We start from the raw sequence: 16,496 nt of genomic DNA on the forward strand, positions 1-16,496 counted from the left end.
AGATTCAGGATGGTTTACTTGATAGAAACTTACACCATAATATATAAATTAGGTGTGCTCGTCAGAGGCGGCTTTGGTTCACAGAAATAGTATACATACTGTATTAAAGATAAGTTGACCCAGCAAGAGTTAAAATTTCATCCCATCCACATGAAGTGAGAAGCTATAAAAATGCAAGATTTCCATTTAAGATGAAAAGTAAATCCAAAACACCTATATTAATTCAAGATAAAATATTAGGACTTTTTTTTAAGTCTCTTAAAACAGGGAGCCCCTGAAAGCATCTTACTATAGCAAATAAGCTACTAAATTAGCTACTAAATGGCTGCATTAGGAATTTGAGAACCAAAATTATATAGCTGTATTCCAAGTAATTTGTTCTTGCAAAATATAAAAAAGACTCACTAGGCTAGGCTGAAACATATAATGCTTTTAAAATATAATGCTTTGCTATAGAAAAATGTAATGAAATGTGTAAATGGCTTAATTTTTTTAAAGATAATGATTCTTTTAGCCAATTGTTTACAAAGGTAGAATAATTCAAAATAATTTTATTTCATTTTTTTTACAAAGAGCAAGTACAGGAGCTGTTCAAAATCACGTATTCAATGAAAATGAAATGTGACTTGTACCGACTGCTGAAGCTGTCCTGATGTTTGGGAGACTTGAACTCTGTGAAGCGATTTGAATAGGTTACGTTTTATAAAAATAGTAGTAGTCTTTAAGTGTAGAATACTGCCTAACTCTGGAAATGTAGGAAAAGTCAGCATTCTTTAGGTTCAAGATATTAATTTTAAATAGCAGCTGAATGTGGCCTCATGACAAAGCATAAAGACCACTTTTTTTCCTTGAAAAGGAATTTCAAAATTGTCCTTTCCCCTCACAGTGTCCTAAAATTTTTTGGGGGGAAGGGGAAGGGGCATTTTCCTGTATTTCAGCATTCCTTAAAACTCTGCTGAAAGGAGGCTGTCAGGGGTATAAATAGAGTCCTGGGTAAATCCTTGAAGTTTGTCATTCCACAGCAAATCCACATGTCTCTTCGATGGCTGTTAGCAGCTTTTCATATAACTTTTCATAGCTTTCATAGGGCGGAATGTCTATTCGATTGAAGCTGCAAATAAGCAAACCAGATTTCACACAATTCATTCGGAACAAGTAAAGCAGCCTAGCAAGTGTACCCTCTCACGGCCACAACACTCTGCGTGTGTCACACAGAAAATGAAAGGAGTGCGGTCATATTTCTCTACAGAGGAGATCACCTCTTTGGAATGTTCCTACCAATATCAGAATAATTTTAAATCACTCAAAGAGTTGCTTATCAGTCCTTTAAAAGGTCCACTGAGGAAGAACAATAAATGAAATGGAATAAGGGGGAAAAGGCTGCAAGAACAACTTACCACGTGTGGGCTTTGGGCAGGTTGTTCGTACAGGCATCGATCTGGTGGATGGTAAAGAGTCGTGGGCCCGCAGCACCTGCCAGAGAAGGCAGTGTGGGTCAGGTCACTGCAGTGCACGCAGTCGTCTCTCAAACCTCAGAGCGAAACTGGTACATAAACCACACGGCCAAAGGATAGAGGAATACTGGTGACTCCACACACAGTCAAAAAATTCTTTTCTCACTCAAAGAATTGGGGTTTGAAAACTGGGGTTGACTTTGGGTAAGACTGGATTCCTTAATATGCCAGCATTTCAAATTTGAGAAGAGTTCAGGATTGAAATCTTTTGCCAACTTTTTAAATGGACAAGTCCAAGATTATATATACACACATTCAAAAAGATGACACCCTAAATGCAAATTTAGGTTTCATGACTCAAACTTAGCTGAAAGCAAAAGATTAGCAGTCTACAAAATGACTTTCAGTTAACATGGGACAACCCATACAAATATACGTAGGAATATACGCCACTTTATGGGCAGTCTGATCATGAGAGTTCTCTGCGGTCCTCCAACACTGGGCTGTGGGTGACATGTTGGGTTATGTACCAGGCTTGCTCTGTATGTCTGCAGTCACCACCAGTGGCAGCACTTGGAAAATGAAGAGCTTCAGAGGGAGAGGAAGCCGCTGCCACCCAGCGAAGCACCAGAGCCATGAGCAGGATTACCAACTCATCCAAAAGTTAAACAGCTATTCCACAGAAAATAATTCTTTAAAATGGAATAGGTTGTAAATAATAGTCTGATGCCATGCAGTAATTAACATGCTTGACCAAACAGTTTCCACAACTCATGCTGCCTCTTTCTGTTAAAAGAATGAAATAGAGGAGAGAGGCACCCACGTGGGTGCATGTTTTGCCAGGCTGAAATGGGAGATCAAGTGGACAGACTTCCCTACAGGAATGTTGCAGAATGGAAAAGCCAGGTGACAGAAGAGGCAGAGCATCACCATGGACAGGCTCCAGCGTGCAGCACTCACTACAGTCACAGAGAACCCCAGCAGAAAGGCTCTTGGGAAGGGAAAGAAAAGGAAGAAGGGATCAAGATGTGAGAGTTACAGATAAGAAAACAGAGTGAAAAGAGAATCAGTCTGTAAGCACGGGACTATAAACTAGCTGTATAAACCACATATTGACCCTCCCTCCCACAGCCGAGGCTAGGCCGCCAACCCCTCTGGCGCTGATACCTTGTAGGGCTTTGAAGCCCTGCAGAGGCACTCTAGACGACCCTGTCACAAACTGAAGTAGCCGTGCTCGCCGCTCTTCATCAAAAAACTCCACAGCTTTCCAGAACCACTTAACGACATTGCTGTCCGGTGTACAGTGTTTCAAGCGGGTGTTTACCTTCCAGTCATTAACATCTATCTTTCCAAGTCCACAAATAATGAGCTGTTAAAATAGTGCACAAATCATGAGCCAATGGAAACCCAGGTTAAGCGAAAAATTCCTTAGAAAAGAACTTCAGATTTGCAGTGTTGGCTCTCATATGATGGTTCTTAATCAAGGGCACACATCAGAATCATCCTGAAAGTTTTTACACTTTCAAGAAAAATATACACATCAGGTCCTATGCTCAGAGATTTTAATTCTGTGGTTCCAGGGTGATATTAAGAAGCTGTATTTTTAAAATCTCCACAGGTACCTATTCACTTCCAGGGTCTCTAACCCGAGTGTGAGAACCACCACCGTGAGGGAACACGACAAGATGAAAGTTCTGTAATTTTCACAGAATTCTAATTTTTTTTTAATGGACAGAAACTAGACTCCCAAGAGTCAATACAATTTCTATGTGCCTTCCTTAAGACCTGCATCTTATTATTCTAGTTGCAATACTTACTAGCTTTGGGATTCTCAGTAATTTAGTTTATCTTTCTTGGCCAGCAGTTTCCTCTGTTGTAATATAATAACATCTATTTCACCACACCCTGTAAAAGCAACCCATAGTGTACAGAAACTCAAGAAATGTGCTGAATAAGTGATGTAATCTGTTTGATCATCTTAAAATTGTATCAAAGTATGAAATACATGAATGCACAGATACAGAGGTCTGCTTGGCATCCTGATGCAAGGTCAGAATAGATGTATTATATCAAAATCACCTTGACACTATTGATCCTTAGGGCCCAAAACTGGCTCATCTAACTAGCGTGTTTCTAACAGTGAATGAGGATAGCATATAGTGTAAAACAGGGGTCCCCAAACTTTTTACACAGGGGGCCAGTTCACTGTCCCTCAGACCGTCGGAGGGCCGGACTATAAAAAAACTATGAACAAATCCCTATGCACACTACACATATCTTATTTTAAAGTAAAAAAAACAAAATGGGAACGAATACAATATTTAAAATAGAAAACAAGTAAATTTAAATCAACAAACTGACCAGTATTTCAATGGGAACTATGCTCCTCTCACTGACCACCAATGAAAGAGGTGCCTCTTCTGGGTGTGCGGTGGGGGGCAGGATAAATGGCCTCAGGGGGCCGCATGCGGCCCGCGGGCCGTAGTTTGGGGACCCCTGGTGTAAAACATAATGTAACTTGTAAGTCCTAAATTTTATAATTCTATTAACGCAGTGGTTTTCAACAGTGGGTCCCAATGAAGCCTCCATACTCTTCATACAACATCAGGGTGATTAACTTTCGTGGACTAGCATGACATTTCTGGCAGACTGGCAGCTGAAAACCACTGTATTAACCCAGTATAATACTAAAATAAATTATATTGTTTATAAAAAGTTTAATTTCATTAGCAGCAGAAACTATGTAATAAACCCTAACCCTCTTGAATGAAATTCCCAACAAAGCTTCTATGGCAGGGGTCCCCAAACTACGGCCGCATGCAGCCCCGAGGCCATTTCCACAGCCTCCTCTGCACTTCCGGAAGGGGCACCTCTCTCATTGGTGGTCAGCAGATGCATCCTGTGCTCCTGGAGTACTGTGTGTGGTGGCACCGCAAAGTGCGGCATCGCTCACGTACAGTACTACTTCTGGTGACATGGGATGCATGCATCACGGCTCCAGATGCACGCCATATCACTTGTTATGGCTAGCAGTGACAAATATGGAACCGGGCATTGACCATCTCATTAGCCAAAAGCAGGCCCAGAGTTCCCATTGAAATCCTGGTCAGTTTGTTGATTTAAATTTACTTGTTCTTTATTTTAAATATTGTATTTGTTCCCATTTTGTTTTTTACTTTAAAATAAGATAGGTGCAGTGTGCATAGGGATTTGTTCATAGTTTTTTTTATAGTCTGGCCCTCCAATGGTCTGAGGGACAGTGAACTGGCCCCCTGTGTAAAATGTTTGGGGACCCCTGTTCTATGGGGTTCTGAAAAGATTAGTGAACTACAGCCACATTGCAGAGGGAAGCAGTTACCCAAACAGGATTATATAAGTATTTATAACAAAAAAGGTAACTCCTAGCCTGACCTGTGGTGGCGCAGTGGATAAAACATCGACCTGAAAATGCTGAGGTCGCCGGTTTGAAACCCTGGGCTTGCCTGGTCAAGGCACATATGGGAGTTGATGCTTCCAGCTCCTCCCCCCTTCTCTCTCTCTGTCTCTTCCTCTCCTCTCTAAAATGAATAAAAATAAAAAAAATTAAAAAAAAAAAAAAAAAAAAAAAGCTAACTCCTAAATTCTTTTCTTCAGAGGAGTGGCAATTATAAGAACAAATCCTTCATTCATTGTGTGAACTGATAAAAACGCATTGTATTTCAACATTATCGCCATCAGTTTTCTTCCTCCTGACTACTTCCTTCTGACCCCTTTCACTATTGATTAGTTCAATCCCAAAAAGGAATGTGGATGGTTCCTCATTCATTTTTTTCAGTGGAGTTCAGTGGAAATTCAGATGTGTTTGTTGAAGTCCTTGATTAAAAAACCAGACATAAGGTACTTTAAGGACCAGCTTTAAAACAAAACAAAAGTTAACTGTTATGGGGGGGGGGGGGCACGATGTGGTGTGTAGAGGGTGTTATATTGAGTGAGACACTTGAAACCATGTCAACACAATAAATTTAAAAATTAAAATAAAAAAAACTTTATTACAGCTACTATTCATAATGAATGTTTCCAAAGAGAATAAGGATGTTTAGACACAGTTTATCCTAAGTGTTTTAATTATTTCCTCTATGATATTATTTACCAAATGCTTTCTTGCAAAGCTTAGTGTAAATCAATTGAGCCTAGGTTTTTATTCCTAATAAATATCAATATAAAACAACATTAGAAGAAGATACATATGAGACATGAAATCTGTTGAAAACAAGAAATAATAATATAGAAAAATAAAATGTTTATGATATAAGAGAGATTGCTAGAAATTCCAAAGCAGGAAAAACTTTTAATAAGTAAGTATTCTCACAGTATTCTCAAAAGCACCAGAAATACTCTCTTCTAAAACTAACAGAAAATGCCTGACCTTTCCTTGCTACACTAGATGATGATGTCATGACAGGAACATACTTACCTCTAGCTCCTTCTCATCAAATGTCTTCAGCAGATGCTGCGGAATCACTTCATTAAATCCTTTCTGCAGAGCCAGGAATTGTGCCTCAATGCCTCGTAAAAACCTCCAGTTCACATAGAGCCTGTAAATGTGGGGTTTCGTATAATCAAATATATTCAGACTTGGTAATTATTATGAATCTCTACTATAGCATGACCTTCCACTGACAAAAGCTGCACCAATACAGCAACTCTTCAGATGAGAGAAACGCTCAGTACCGGAAGTTGGCTGGAGCTTAGATGGGTCTGAAGTCAAAATCTAGATGAGACTTCTTTCTGAACGTCTAGCATGCACACCAATGACCACAAAAAAGAGCCCATTCAACCAAAAACAACTATTGCTTTGGTTTCACTTGAAAATACAGTCTGAATATGTTGGGTGTTTTGTTCCTGTTTTGGGGGTGGTCTATGGGGGAAAACAGGTAAAGAGAATTCTCATATCCAAAATGAGAAGAAATAGGTAAAAGCTAGTAATAGTAAGCACTTTTTTATTAAATATACATTGTTCTCTGCAGGCTTTAAAAACCCTGGACAATGTATTTACCAACAAAAAGTAACTACATCAATGCTTTACTCATGCTTTCAACTTGCAATTTTAAGTGAACTGCTTTGTTTTTTTAATCCACCCAGGAAAATGTCAGCATCTCACACATTTCAGGACTATTCATCTTCCAAGACTATCAACATATCCTTTCCCAAACCTGGAGAAATAGTTCCCTACTCTAAGAAATAGGTTACAACCTTTGGAGAACCTCTTTTTTGTGTGTTTGGTTAAGGGGACCCCAAAACTGCACATCTGCAGCAAGGTTCTGTCGTTTTTCCGTCTCAGGACTGGACCTGGAAAGGGGTAGTACCTACACGCTACAAGTCTGACTGAACCCTGGGGAGTGGGAGCCAGAGCCAGAGCAGTCACGCCACGTCCTGCAAGTGCCACACAGCTGAAATTCAGGAAATTCCCAGCCATTCTTTTATTTTTTAATTAGAAATACAATAGATGCTTGTTAGATAAAGAAAAAATAAAACCCTCAATATGGCAACAGTAACACCTGAACGTCCATTCTTCTACCCCCCCCCTTTCCCTGTCTACTCCCAGCCCCAATGCTGCTTCCTCCTCTTTTTTATTTTTTGTATTTTTCTGAAGCTGGAAACAGGGAGAGACAGTCAGACAGACTCCCGCATGCGCCTGACCAGGATCCACCCGGCACGCCCACCAGGGGGCGACGCTCTACCCACCAGGGGGCGATGCTCTGCCCCTCCGGGGCATCGCTCTGTTGCGATCAGAGCCACTCTAGCACCTGGGGCAGAGGCCAAGGAGCCATCCCCAGCGCCCAGGCCATCTTTGCTCCAATGGAGCCTCAGCTGCGGGAGGGGAAGAGAGAGACAGAGAGGAAGGAGAGGGGGAGGGGTGGAGAAGCAGATGGGCGCCTCTCCTGTGTGCCCTGGCCGGAAATCAAACCCGGGACCTCTGCACGCCAGGCCAACGCTCTACCACTGAGCCAACCAGCCAGGGCCTGCTTCCTCCTCTTAGACACTTCGGGGTGCAGCCTTTCTGAACACCTTCCGCAGAATTCTAAAACAACACGGACTTTGTTCCTACACAGTTTTTCTAAGACTTGCTTTAAATCTGACAGCTTATGCTGAGTCTTTCTTTTAAAAATCCACATATTATTCACTGAATATATGTATTTAATCATTCTCCTCTAAAAACACTTAGCAGTTTTTAATTTCTTACAAGTAATATTTAATTAAACATCCTTATTTGTAATTATTTAATTGCATGTGTTTCCACAGCATAAATTCCTAAAGATGGAGATGCTAGCTAAAAGGCATATACATTTCATTTTGGTAGCTATTATCAAACTGCTTTCCAAAAAAGCTAAATCAATGCTCATGCCCAGCAACTGTCTGTGAGACTGATCAGCCTCATGTGTAAGGCAGGTCAATCTCAGCCAGTAAGACTTGAGGGCATAATCTATACAAAATCATAGCATGCTATGTTTTTGTGTACATAGGGTTAAGTTCAAACTCCTAAATTTGATTACCATAGTTTTACGTTTAGAATTTTAGTTCTAACCCACTCCTGTTAAATTCCTCTCAATTTGGCCCTGGCCAGTTGGCTCAGTGGTAGAGCGTCGGCCTGGCGTGCAGAAATCCCGGGTTCGATTCCCGGCCAGGACACACAGGAGAAGCGCCCATCTGCTTCTCCACCCCTCCCCCGCTCCTTCCTCTCTGTCTCTCTCTTCCCCTCCCGCAGCCGAGGCTCCACTGGAGCATAGATGGCCCAGGCGCTGGGGATGGCTCCTCGGCCTCCGCCCCAGGCGCTAGAATGGCTCTGGTCGCAACAGAGCGACGCCCCGGAGGGGCAGAGCATCGCCCCCTGGTGGGCAGAGCGTAGCCCCCTGGTGGGCGTGCCGGGTGGATCCCAGTCGGGCGCATGCGGGAGTCTGTCTGACTCTCCCCGTTTCCGGCTTCAGAAAAATACAGGAAAAAAAAAAATTCCTCTCAATTACCGGGTAATTTATAAAACGTAGAAAACATTTCCTCATATCTATCCCTAAAAACTCATTCTGAACAGATGAGTGCTGCATATGCAGCACAGGAGTGCATCTGCCCAGCCAGCTGTGCGGTCACGCTGCACGGGCCCACGCACCATGTTTCTGCACTCTGTGCCCCTACTGTACAGCCCCTCCTCCACACTGAACCTGAGTTGGCAAGTGACTCGCTTTAACCAAAAGTATACAGCACAGAAGTGACTTTGGTGAATTCAGGGCGTAGGCCTTAAAAAGAGCCAACAACTTGTGCTCTTGTGATCTGGGGAACCCGCCATCCCCGTCCCTATACCTTGCCAGGGAGAGAGAGGCCAAGGGAAAGTGCAAGGTCTCTGTTCCCACAGAGGATATGGGGATAAGCAAGGAAACCAGCCAACAGTGAGAACAAGGCCCCAGCCTTTGGGTCATCCAACCTCATCAGGTATGTAAGTGAAGAGGCCATCTTCATGTTTCAGTCCCAACTGACTCCACACAGAGGACCCTGTGATATATCCAAACTCCTGACTCACAGTTGTGAGAAAAAATAAAACAATAGTTGTTCTTAGCCACTAAATTCTGCAGAAGCTATTTTGTAGCAATAAGTAACATTACCTAAATACTAAATGTTTTTCCATACTTCTATTCTAGAACATTTAAACAATACTCAGACTTGAAAACATAGAAGTGTTTACCTGACATATTCCTTTTTATTTTCTTCGGTAACAGGGATACTCTTGCCATTTGGTTTGAGTTCGTGCTGAATAATTTCCCCATATGCATTATGTTCAACACAGAAGGTATGGTCCAAAACACCTGTGATATCATTCTCACTAGACAGGGAAGAAGAGAAAAGATACTTAACTGGAAAATCTAAAATACAGACCCTACATCCCTACAGATGTATGAATTGGTAAGACAAATAAAACTAAAACAGTTTTATGACATGACAAATAAAAGATCAGATTCCTTTGACTATTCTTATGTTTAGCATACCTCTTAATTCTTGGGCAGAAAAGCCGAAGTGCTTTACACTTCATAAACACAGGAAACATTTCATTTCCTGAGTAAACAGAAAGAACCCTGGCCAAAGCTAGGCTTCACACAGGAAAAACTTCAGTTATGTTTGGCTTTCAGGGAAGTGGCCCTGCTTGAATCTTAGTCACCCCCAGTAACTAAACACCTAAGTATCACCAGCGAGAAAGCTAATCATATGTTTGGAAAAATAAGAATGGTAAACATTATCTTCATAAACTAATGACCTTGCACAAAACAGAATTAGTTCTTACAGATATTCTTTTTATTTTATTTTAGCAAGTGAGAAAGATCAAAACAGAAAGAGAGAGAGAAGAGAAGCATCAACCTGTAGTATCACTTTAATTGTTCATTAATTGCTTCTCAAATGCGCCTTGACTGGGGGCTTCAGCCAAGCCAGTGATGCCTTGCTCAAGCCAGAGACCTTGGGCTCAAGCCAATGTCCATGGGATCATAACAATGATCCCATGCTCAAGCCAGTACCCTGAGGATTTCAAACCTAGAATCTCAGTGTCCCAAGTCGATGCTCTATCCATTGCACCACCTCAGGCTAGATACCCTTTTTGAAGTACAATTTCAACAATCCACTTCCACAGGAATTTGCTATTCTAACTCGTGCAGGGTTGGAATCAAGCTTGCATCACATCAAAAAGATCACTTATATATATTTTACTTGTTAAAACAGAATATACTTGTTATTTTTTCCTTTTTAAAGTAACATTCAATAACTTTTAGGAATTTGAAATATATAGCAAAGCAGTAGAAATAGAAAAAGTCTAACATAGTTCTATAATTCAAATAATCACACTTAATATTTTGTTGTTTTTTAATTCCAAAGAAGTATATTCATTGAGACAGGATCTTTTTTTTTTTTAACAGGGACAGAGAGAGAGTCAGAGAGAGGAATAGACAGGGACAGACAGACAGGAACAGAGAGAGCTGAGAAGCATCAATCATCAGTTTTTCGTTGCGACACCTCAGTTGTTCATTGATTGTTTTCTCATATGTGCCTTGACCGCGGACTTCAGCAGACAGAGTAACCCCTTGCTCGAGCCAGCGACCTTGGGTCCAAGCTGGTGAGCTTTCGCTCGAACTAGATGAGCCCACGCTCAAGCTGGCGACCTCAGGGTCTCGAACCTGGGTCCTCCGTATCCCAGTCCGACGCTCCATCCACTGCACCACCGCCTGGTCAGGTGAGACAGGATCTTTTTAAAAGCTCAAATTCTCACTATAATAAACAGATACAAGACTCAATACATACAGTATCCACACTAAACTGTTATGAAGATCTGGATCAACTAGCTCCATGTCATCCAAAGTAATTGACTTCCCAAGCAACTGTTTATAAAAAGGCAATGTGAAACCACCATCAATATAATGTCCATGAAACACAGCCATTCCCATTATTCGTCCAACAAAATGGAAATATGATAAGTGTTCCTGAAATTGAAAAGAGTTTATATAAATACTCAAGTTAGACACTATCCATCCAGGGAATTTTTAATAAAAATTAAATGTTTAAGCAAATTACTCTTTTTTATAGTAAGTATCAGCTTATACTCTTAATTTACAACTACTTAGATGTAAGAGGCTATTGTATCAAAGCTCAGTAATCATTAGGGAGAATTTTTACTGGGAATGCTCAAGATTCTCTACATTTCTATAAAATATTACACCAGAGTCAAAGCTTCTCTCAAAGGGTACAGTCACTCTGTAAAATTCATCTTTAGAAATTAAGTCCAGACTATGGTCCCACTGCAGCATCATTAAACCACTCATAGATCCTGTTCTCCTCCCCTTGTGTCCTGCTGAGCCCTTTACAATCCTGGCTATGTCATGGAGAAAAAGCTTTCAATCCAAAACTTCCCTATTTCCTTGACCTGACCAGAAATTGAAATGCAAAAAACCACAGATTTAAGGCCACAGATTTTCATGTCTGATTTGGACCTGAGTTCCAATTCTGCCAGTGACCAACTATGCATACTTGGGCAAATTACTTAACCCCTCTAGGGCTAATTTTCCACATCTGGAAAAATAAGGGTAATAATAGTATCTAAAAAGGATCTCTGTGAGGAGTAAAATGAGATGATGAAGCCATGGCACTGGACCTGGCACAGGTAAAAGGACAACAAATGTGAATGTTATGACCACAGGGACAGCAATGGGCTCCCCAAGCAGAGCCTTCACCTGAAATCGTCCTAAAAAAGAGACTTCATGCAATGAATCTAACATTCCTACCATATTTAGATGTATTTGGTCTTTTCAGATAAATGGTTTTGTTAGTTGGGTATTTGTATTTTAAACTTCTTGTACTTCTCTATTTAATAAGTAATCTTTTTTTTTTTGTATTTTTCTGAAGTGAGAAGAGGGGAGGCAGACAAGACAGACTCCCACATGCACCCGACCGGGATCCACCTGGCTGACCACCGGGGGGTGACGCTCAGCCCCTCTGGGGAGTTGCTCTACTGCAATCGGAGCCATTCTAGCTCCTGAGGCGGAGGCCATGGAGCCATCCTCAGGCCCGGGCCAACTTTGCTCCAACAAAGCCCCAGCTGCGGGAGGGGAAGAGAGAGATAAGAGAGGAAGGAGAGGGAGAGGGGTGGAGAAGCAGATGGGTGCTTCTCCTGTGTGCCCTGGCCGGAAATCAAACCCAGGACCTCCAACACTCTAATGCTGAGCCAACTGGCCAGGGCTAATAAGTAATCTTTAAACCTACGTCTTCAAAACAGATTTTTCTTTCTTTCCTTCTTTCTTTTTTAATTTACTGATTTTAGCAAAGAAGAAGGGAGGGAGAAAGAGACAAGAACACTGATCTGTTCCTCTGTGTACCCTGACCAGAGATTGAACCAGAAACCTCTGTGCCTCCGGACAATGCTCTAACCAACCGAGCTACATGGCCAGGGCTAGCTTTTGTTTCTTTATAAAAAGTAATACTAATATATGTTTACTACAAATACTTAGAAAACACAGATAAGAAAAAAAAATTCACCCATAATCTAATACTAACATCAGTATTACAGTGTGGAGCCTTTTGATGTTTACACATATACATATTGACCAAAATTGTATCATACTATTTTGTAACCATCTTTTTACAAACACCATCTTGACATGTCATTAACTATTATCCTACAATGTAATTTTAGTGGTTGTATAATATTCATTTGTATGGAAAGATAATAGAAACAATATAAAAATAACAAGTTATTAACAGCTGCTAACTTCTGTTGAGTGCTTAATAATATATAATAGGGTTGATAATGTATAGCACTATGCTAAATACTTAATGTGCAGAGTGCCACTGAAATGCCAACAACCCTTCTCTGAAGCAAAGACGATATTTATTATGTTTACCAACGATAAAACTGAGGCTTAAGTCAATAAATTTGCCCAAGGTCACAACTCTGTTAAGTAATGGGACCAGGATATTATCTTATGTCTAATTCCAGAATCCGTGTTTGTAACCATTAATGTCAGTCTTCTCCGTTTCATAACTGAATCAGGCCCCTGCTGTGGACAATGACACTGTGTCTGACTGGGGCTACAATAAACATTGCAGCGGTAAACAACCAGGCCCAAATGTTGACCATATTCATAATTGTTTAACTTGAGAAATTTTTTCTAAAAGAGGAAATCCTAAATGCAAGGCTGTGACTAGAACTGGGAAAGTAATCCCATGTCATAAATTACATTCACATTTGAAGATGAAAAGGATTTAAGTCACAATTCATGACATGAGAACCAGCAAACATACCGGGTTAACTGCAGAATCAGGATTGATCTGCAAGGTATAGATATCATCTCTTGAATACTGGAAGAGGCCATAGTATGGATTCAACATTTCATGTGACAAGAGATATAACCACTCCCTAGAAAACAAGGTATGACAAAAGAATTTTTGTTAATATATTTTTATTAAAATATACTACTAATAATCATTTTAGCAAAGAATTTTAAATAAAAATAAAGCACGACCTAGTTATAGTATATAAGATCACACTGGCCTGACCAGGCGGTGGCGCAGTGGATAGAGCGTCGGACTGGGATGCAGAGGATCCAGGTTGGAGACCCCGAGGTCGCCAGCTTGAGCACGAGGCTCATCTGGTTTGAGCGAAGCTCACTAGCTTGGACCCAAGGTCACTGGCTCGAGCAAGGGGTTACTCGGTCTGCTGTAGCCCCACGGTCAAGGCATATATGAGAAAGCAATCAATGAATAACTAAGGTGTTGCAACGAAAAACTGATGATTGATGCTTCTCATCTCTCTCCATTCCTGCCTGTCTGTCCCTATCTATCCCTCTCTCTGACTCTCTGTCTCTGTTTAAAAAAAAAAAAAAGATCACACTGGAAAAATGTACCACGTCCAAAAGGCAAATGAAAACTCTTGTTTAGTTATTTTGTAGTCACTTTTCACTCATTTGGGGCAATTTTATGACATATTAACAGCAAGGAGTATAAAGGTATTATCCAGAAGAAGCAACTATTAATTATATGATCCATCCCAGTACTGTCCTTTTAATTGCTAAATAAATTTGTAATCCATGATAAATATAAACTAAAGGGATGATATGGTTCAGAATATCCATGCAATCTGCACTACCCAGGTCTACTCCTATCAAGGTAGATTTGTACTAATTAATCTAGATATATATAACATAATATAGCAATAATTTAATCTCATTTTTGGACAGGGTGTGTTTTATTTTATTTATTTATTTTTTACAGAGACAGAGAGTCAGAGAAAGGGATAGACAGGGACAGACAGGGATGGAGAGAGATGAGAAGCATCAATCATTAGTTTTTTGCTGTGACACCTTAGTTGTTCATTGACTGCTTTCTCATATGTGCCTTGACCGTGGGCCTTCAGCAGACCGAGTAACCCCTTGCTCGAGCCAGTGACCTTGGGTCCAAGCTGGTGAGCTATGCTCAAACCAGATGAGCCCACGCTCAAGCTGGTGACCTCAGGGTCTCGAACCTGGGTCCTCTGCATCCCAGTCCAATGCTCTATCCACTGCGCCACCGCCTGGTCAGGCTAGGGTGTGTTTTATTGTTGGTATTATTTATTAAGAAAGTGTCCTGCCTGACCAGGCAGTGGCACAGTGGACAAAGTGTTGGACTGGGACACAGAGGACCCAGGTTTGAAACCCCGAGGTGGCCAGCTTGTGTAAGGCTCATTCAGCTTAAGCACAGGCTCACCAGCTTGAGCGCAGGGTCACTGGCTCGAACATGGGATCATAGATATGACCCCAAGGTCGCTGACTTGAGCAAGAGGTTACTCACTTTGCTGTAGTCGCCCCAGCCAAGGCACATATGAGAAAGCAATCAATGAACAACTAAGTTGCTGAAACAAAGAACTGATGCTTTTCATCTCTCTCCCTTCCTGCCTATATATCCCTATATGTCCCTCTTTCTGTCTCTCTCTCTGTCCCTGTCTTTCTCACTTAAAAAAAAAAGAAAAGAAAATCCAAAATTTTGTTTTGTTTCACCAAGTATTTAGAATACACTTCAAAGCAGAACCCAATGGCTTTTGGGTTCTACTGTGGAAAAAAATCAGAAAAAGCAGTTCACTGCCACATCCCGTTTAGTCTGCCCAAACCCTGAGAACAATAAGGTTAAGAAATAAACAACAAAAACTACTTATTTGGACTATATGTATAGCATTTAGATTCCAACAGCAGACAATTAACAATTTTCTCAATAAGCATTCAAAATCAAGTTATGAATAAATTATAAGAAATCCAAAGAAACTATCAAGTTCTAAGTATGATGTATAAGTGATCAATCTAAAAATCCAAACTAAAAAAACTATCCGTTTGCAGAATAAAAGTAAGTCTACAGGTGAAAACAAGTAATACTACATAACAACTTTTAGTCTCGGTGGAAACACAATTTAAATAAGGCTGCATTTAGACAAGGGAAGTGAAATGATCGTGATTGTCCTTAGAATGTTTCAATACAGAGCTACAATGTTTCTGCTACATTTACATAAAAATATTTTCCACACCTGAAAAAAAATACTTTATGTATGAACAAAACATAAGGACCACTGATACACATACACACACACACACACAAAACACTTCTTTAACAAAGTTAAAAAGCATGGCAATGGAAGCCAAGATCAACAGTATTCAGCTTAGATTATGTCATTCAAGTCTCAATACTGTTTCTGACAATATAAAGCTGAAGAAATAACATGTACTGAAGGAGAGAGAAGAAAATATAATGTCTGCAGGTCTACCAATAGTCCATACAAGTTTGCAGATAGTTTTCAGAGAAAGTCTCAGTGGGTTATAGGACCCATTAGGGCAGGGGTCCCCAAACTTTTTTACACAGGGGGCCAGTTCACTGTCCCTCAGACTGTTGGAGGGCCGGACTATAAAAAAAAACTATGAACAAATCCCTATGCACACTGCACATATCTTATTTTAAAGTAAAAAAACAAAATGGGAACAAATACAATATTTAAAATAAAAGAACAAGTAAATTTCAATCAACAAACTGACCAATATTTCAATGGGAACTATGCTCCTCTCACTGACCACCAATGAAAGAGGTTCCCCTTCTGGAAGTGCGGCGGGGGCCGGATAAATGGCCTCAAGGGGCCGCATGGGGCCCGCCGGCCGTAGTTTGGGGACCCCTGCATTAGGGAGTTCTCCAATACTCTTCTGATAGCAGTACTATCCTAACCTCATTATGAATATATAGATTAGGTTATCCTCCTATTGCAAACATTAGGGAAGATTATATCAGAAAATAACTCTCAGTGAGAAAGTAAATATAAGGATCCATATGTCATTTCCTGATAAGCAAGTCTTTACCTGGCAACCCCTCCATAGTCAAGACCTTCTTCTCCACGAAATTTTATCATTAATCGCTTCCACAGATCTTTTGGTCTCATTTTCATAACCTGTCGATATGACTCCTAAAAAAAATTTAATACTATAATTACTAGGTGCTTTTAACCTGTTATTTAAACTCTCCTTCCATTCC

General features: G+C 40.6%; 1 protein-coding gene across 1 annotated transcript in view; it reads right to left on the reverse strand.

Annotated features, from left to right (window-relative positions):
- Positions 1 to 533: 533 nt before the first annotated feature.
- Positions 534 to 16,496, reverse strand: part of SMURF2 (SMAD specific E3 ubiquitin protein ligase 2) — a 120,207-nt gene continuing 104,244 nt past the window's right edge. The window contains exons 12-19 of the mRNA XM_066386436.1: positions 16,325 to 16,428; positions 13,260 to 13,374; positions 10,767 to 10,945; positions 9,166 to 9,303; positions 5,908 to 6,028; positions 2,622 to 2,823; positions 1,398 to 1,473; positions 534 to 1,111 (exon numbers count right to left, since the gene is read on the reverse strand). Of these exons, the coding sequence (XP_066242533.1) occupies positions 1,012 to 1,111; positions 1,398 to 1,473; positions 2,622 to 2,823; positions 5,908 to 6,028; positions 9,166 to 9,303; positions 10,767 to 10,945; positions 13,260 to 13,374; positions 16,325 to 16,428 (1,035 nt within the window). The 3' untranslated portion in view covers positions 534 to 1,011. The remainder of the gene's footprint in view (positions 1,112 to 1,397; positions 1,474 to 2,621; positions 2,824 to 5,907; positions 6,029 to 9,165; positions 9,304 to 10,766; positions 10,946 to 13,259; positions 13,375 to 16,324; positions 16,429 to 16,496) is intronic.

The sequence above is a fragment of the Saccopteryx leptura genome, chromosome 5, assembly GCF_036850995.1.
Source record: "Saccopteryx leptura isolate mSacLep1 chromosome 5, mSacLep1_pri_phased_curated, whole genome shotgun sequence".
NCBI classification, from domain to species: Eukaryota; Metazoa; Chordata; class Mammalia; order Chiroptera; family Emballonuridae; genus Saccopteryx; species Saccopteryx leptura.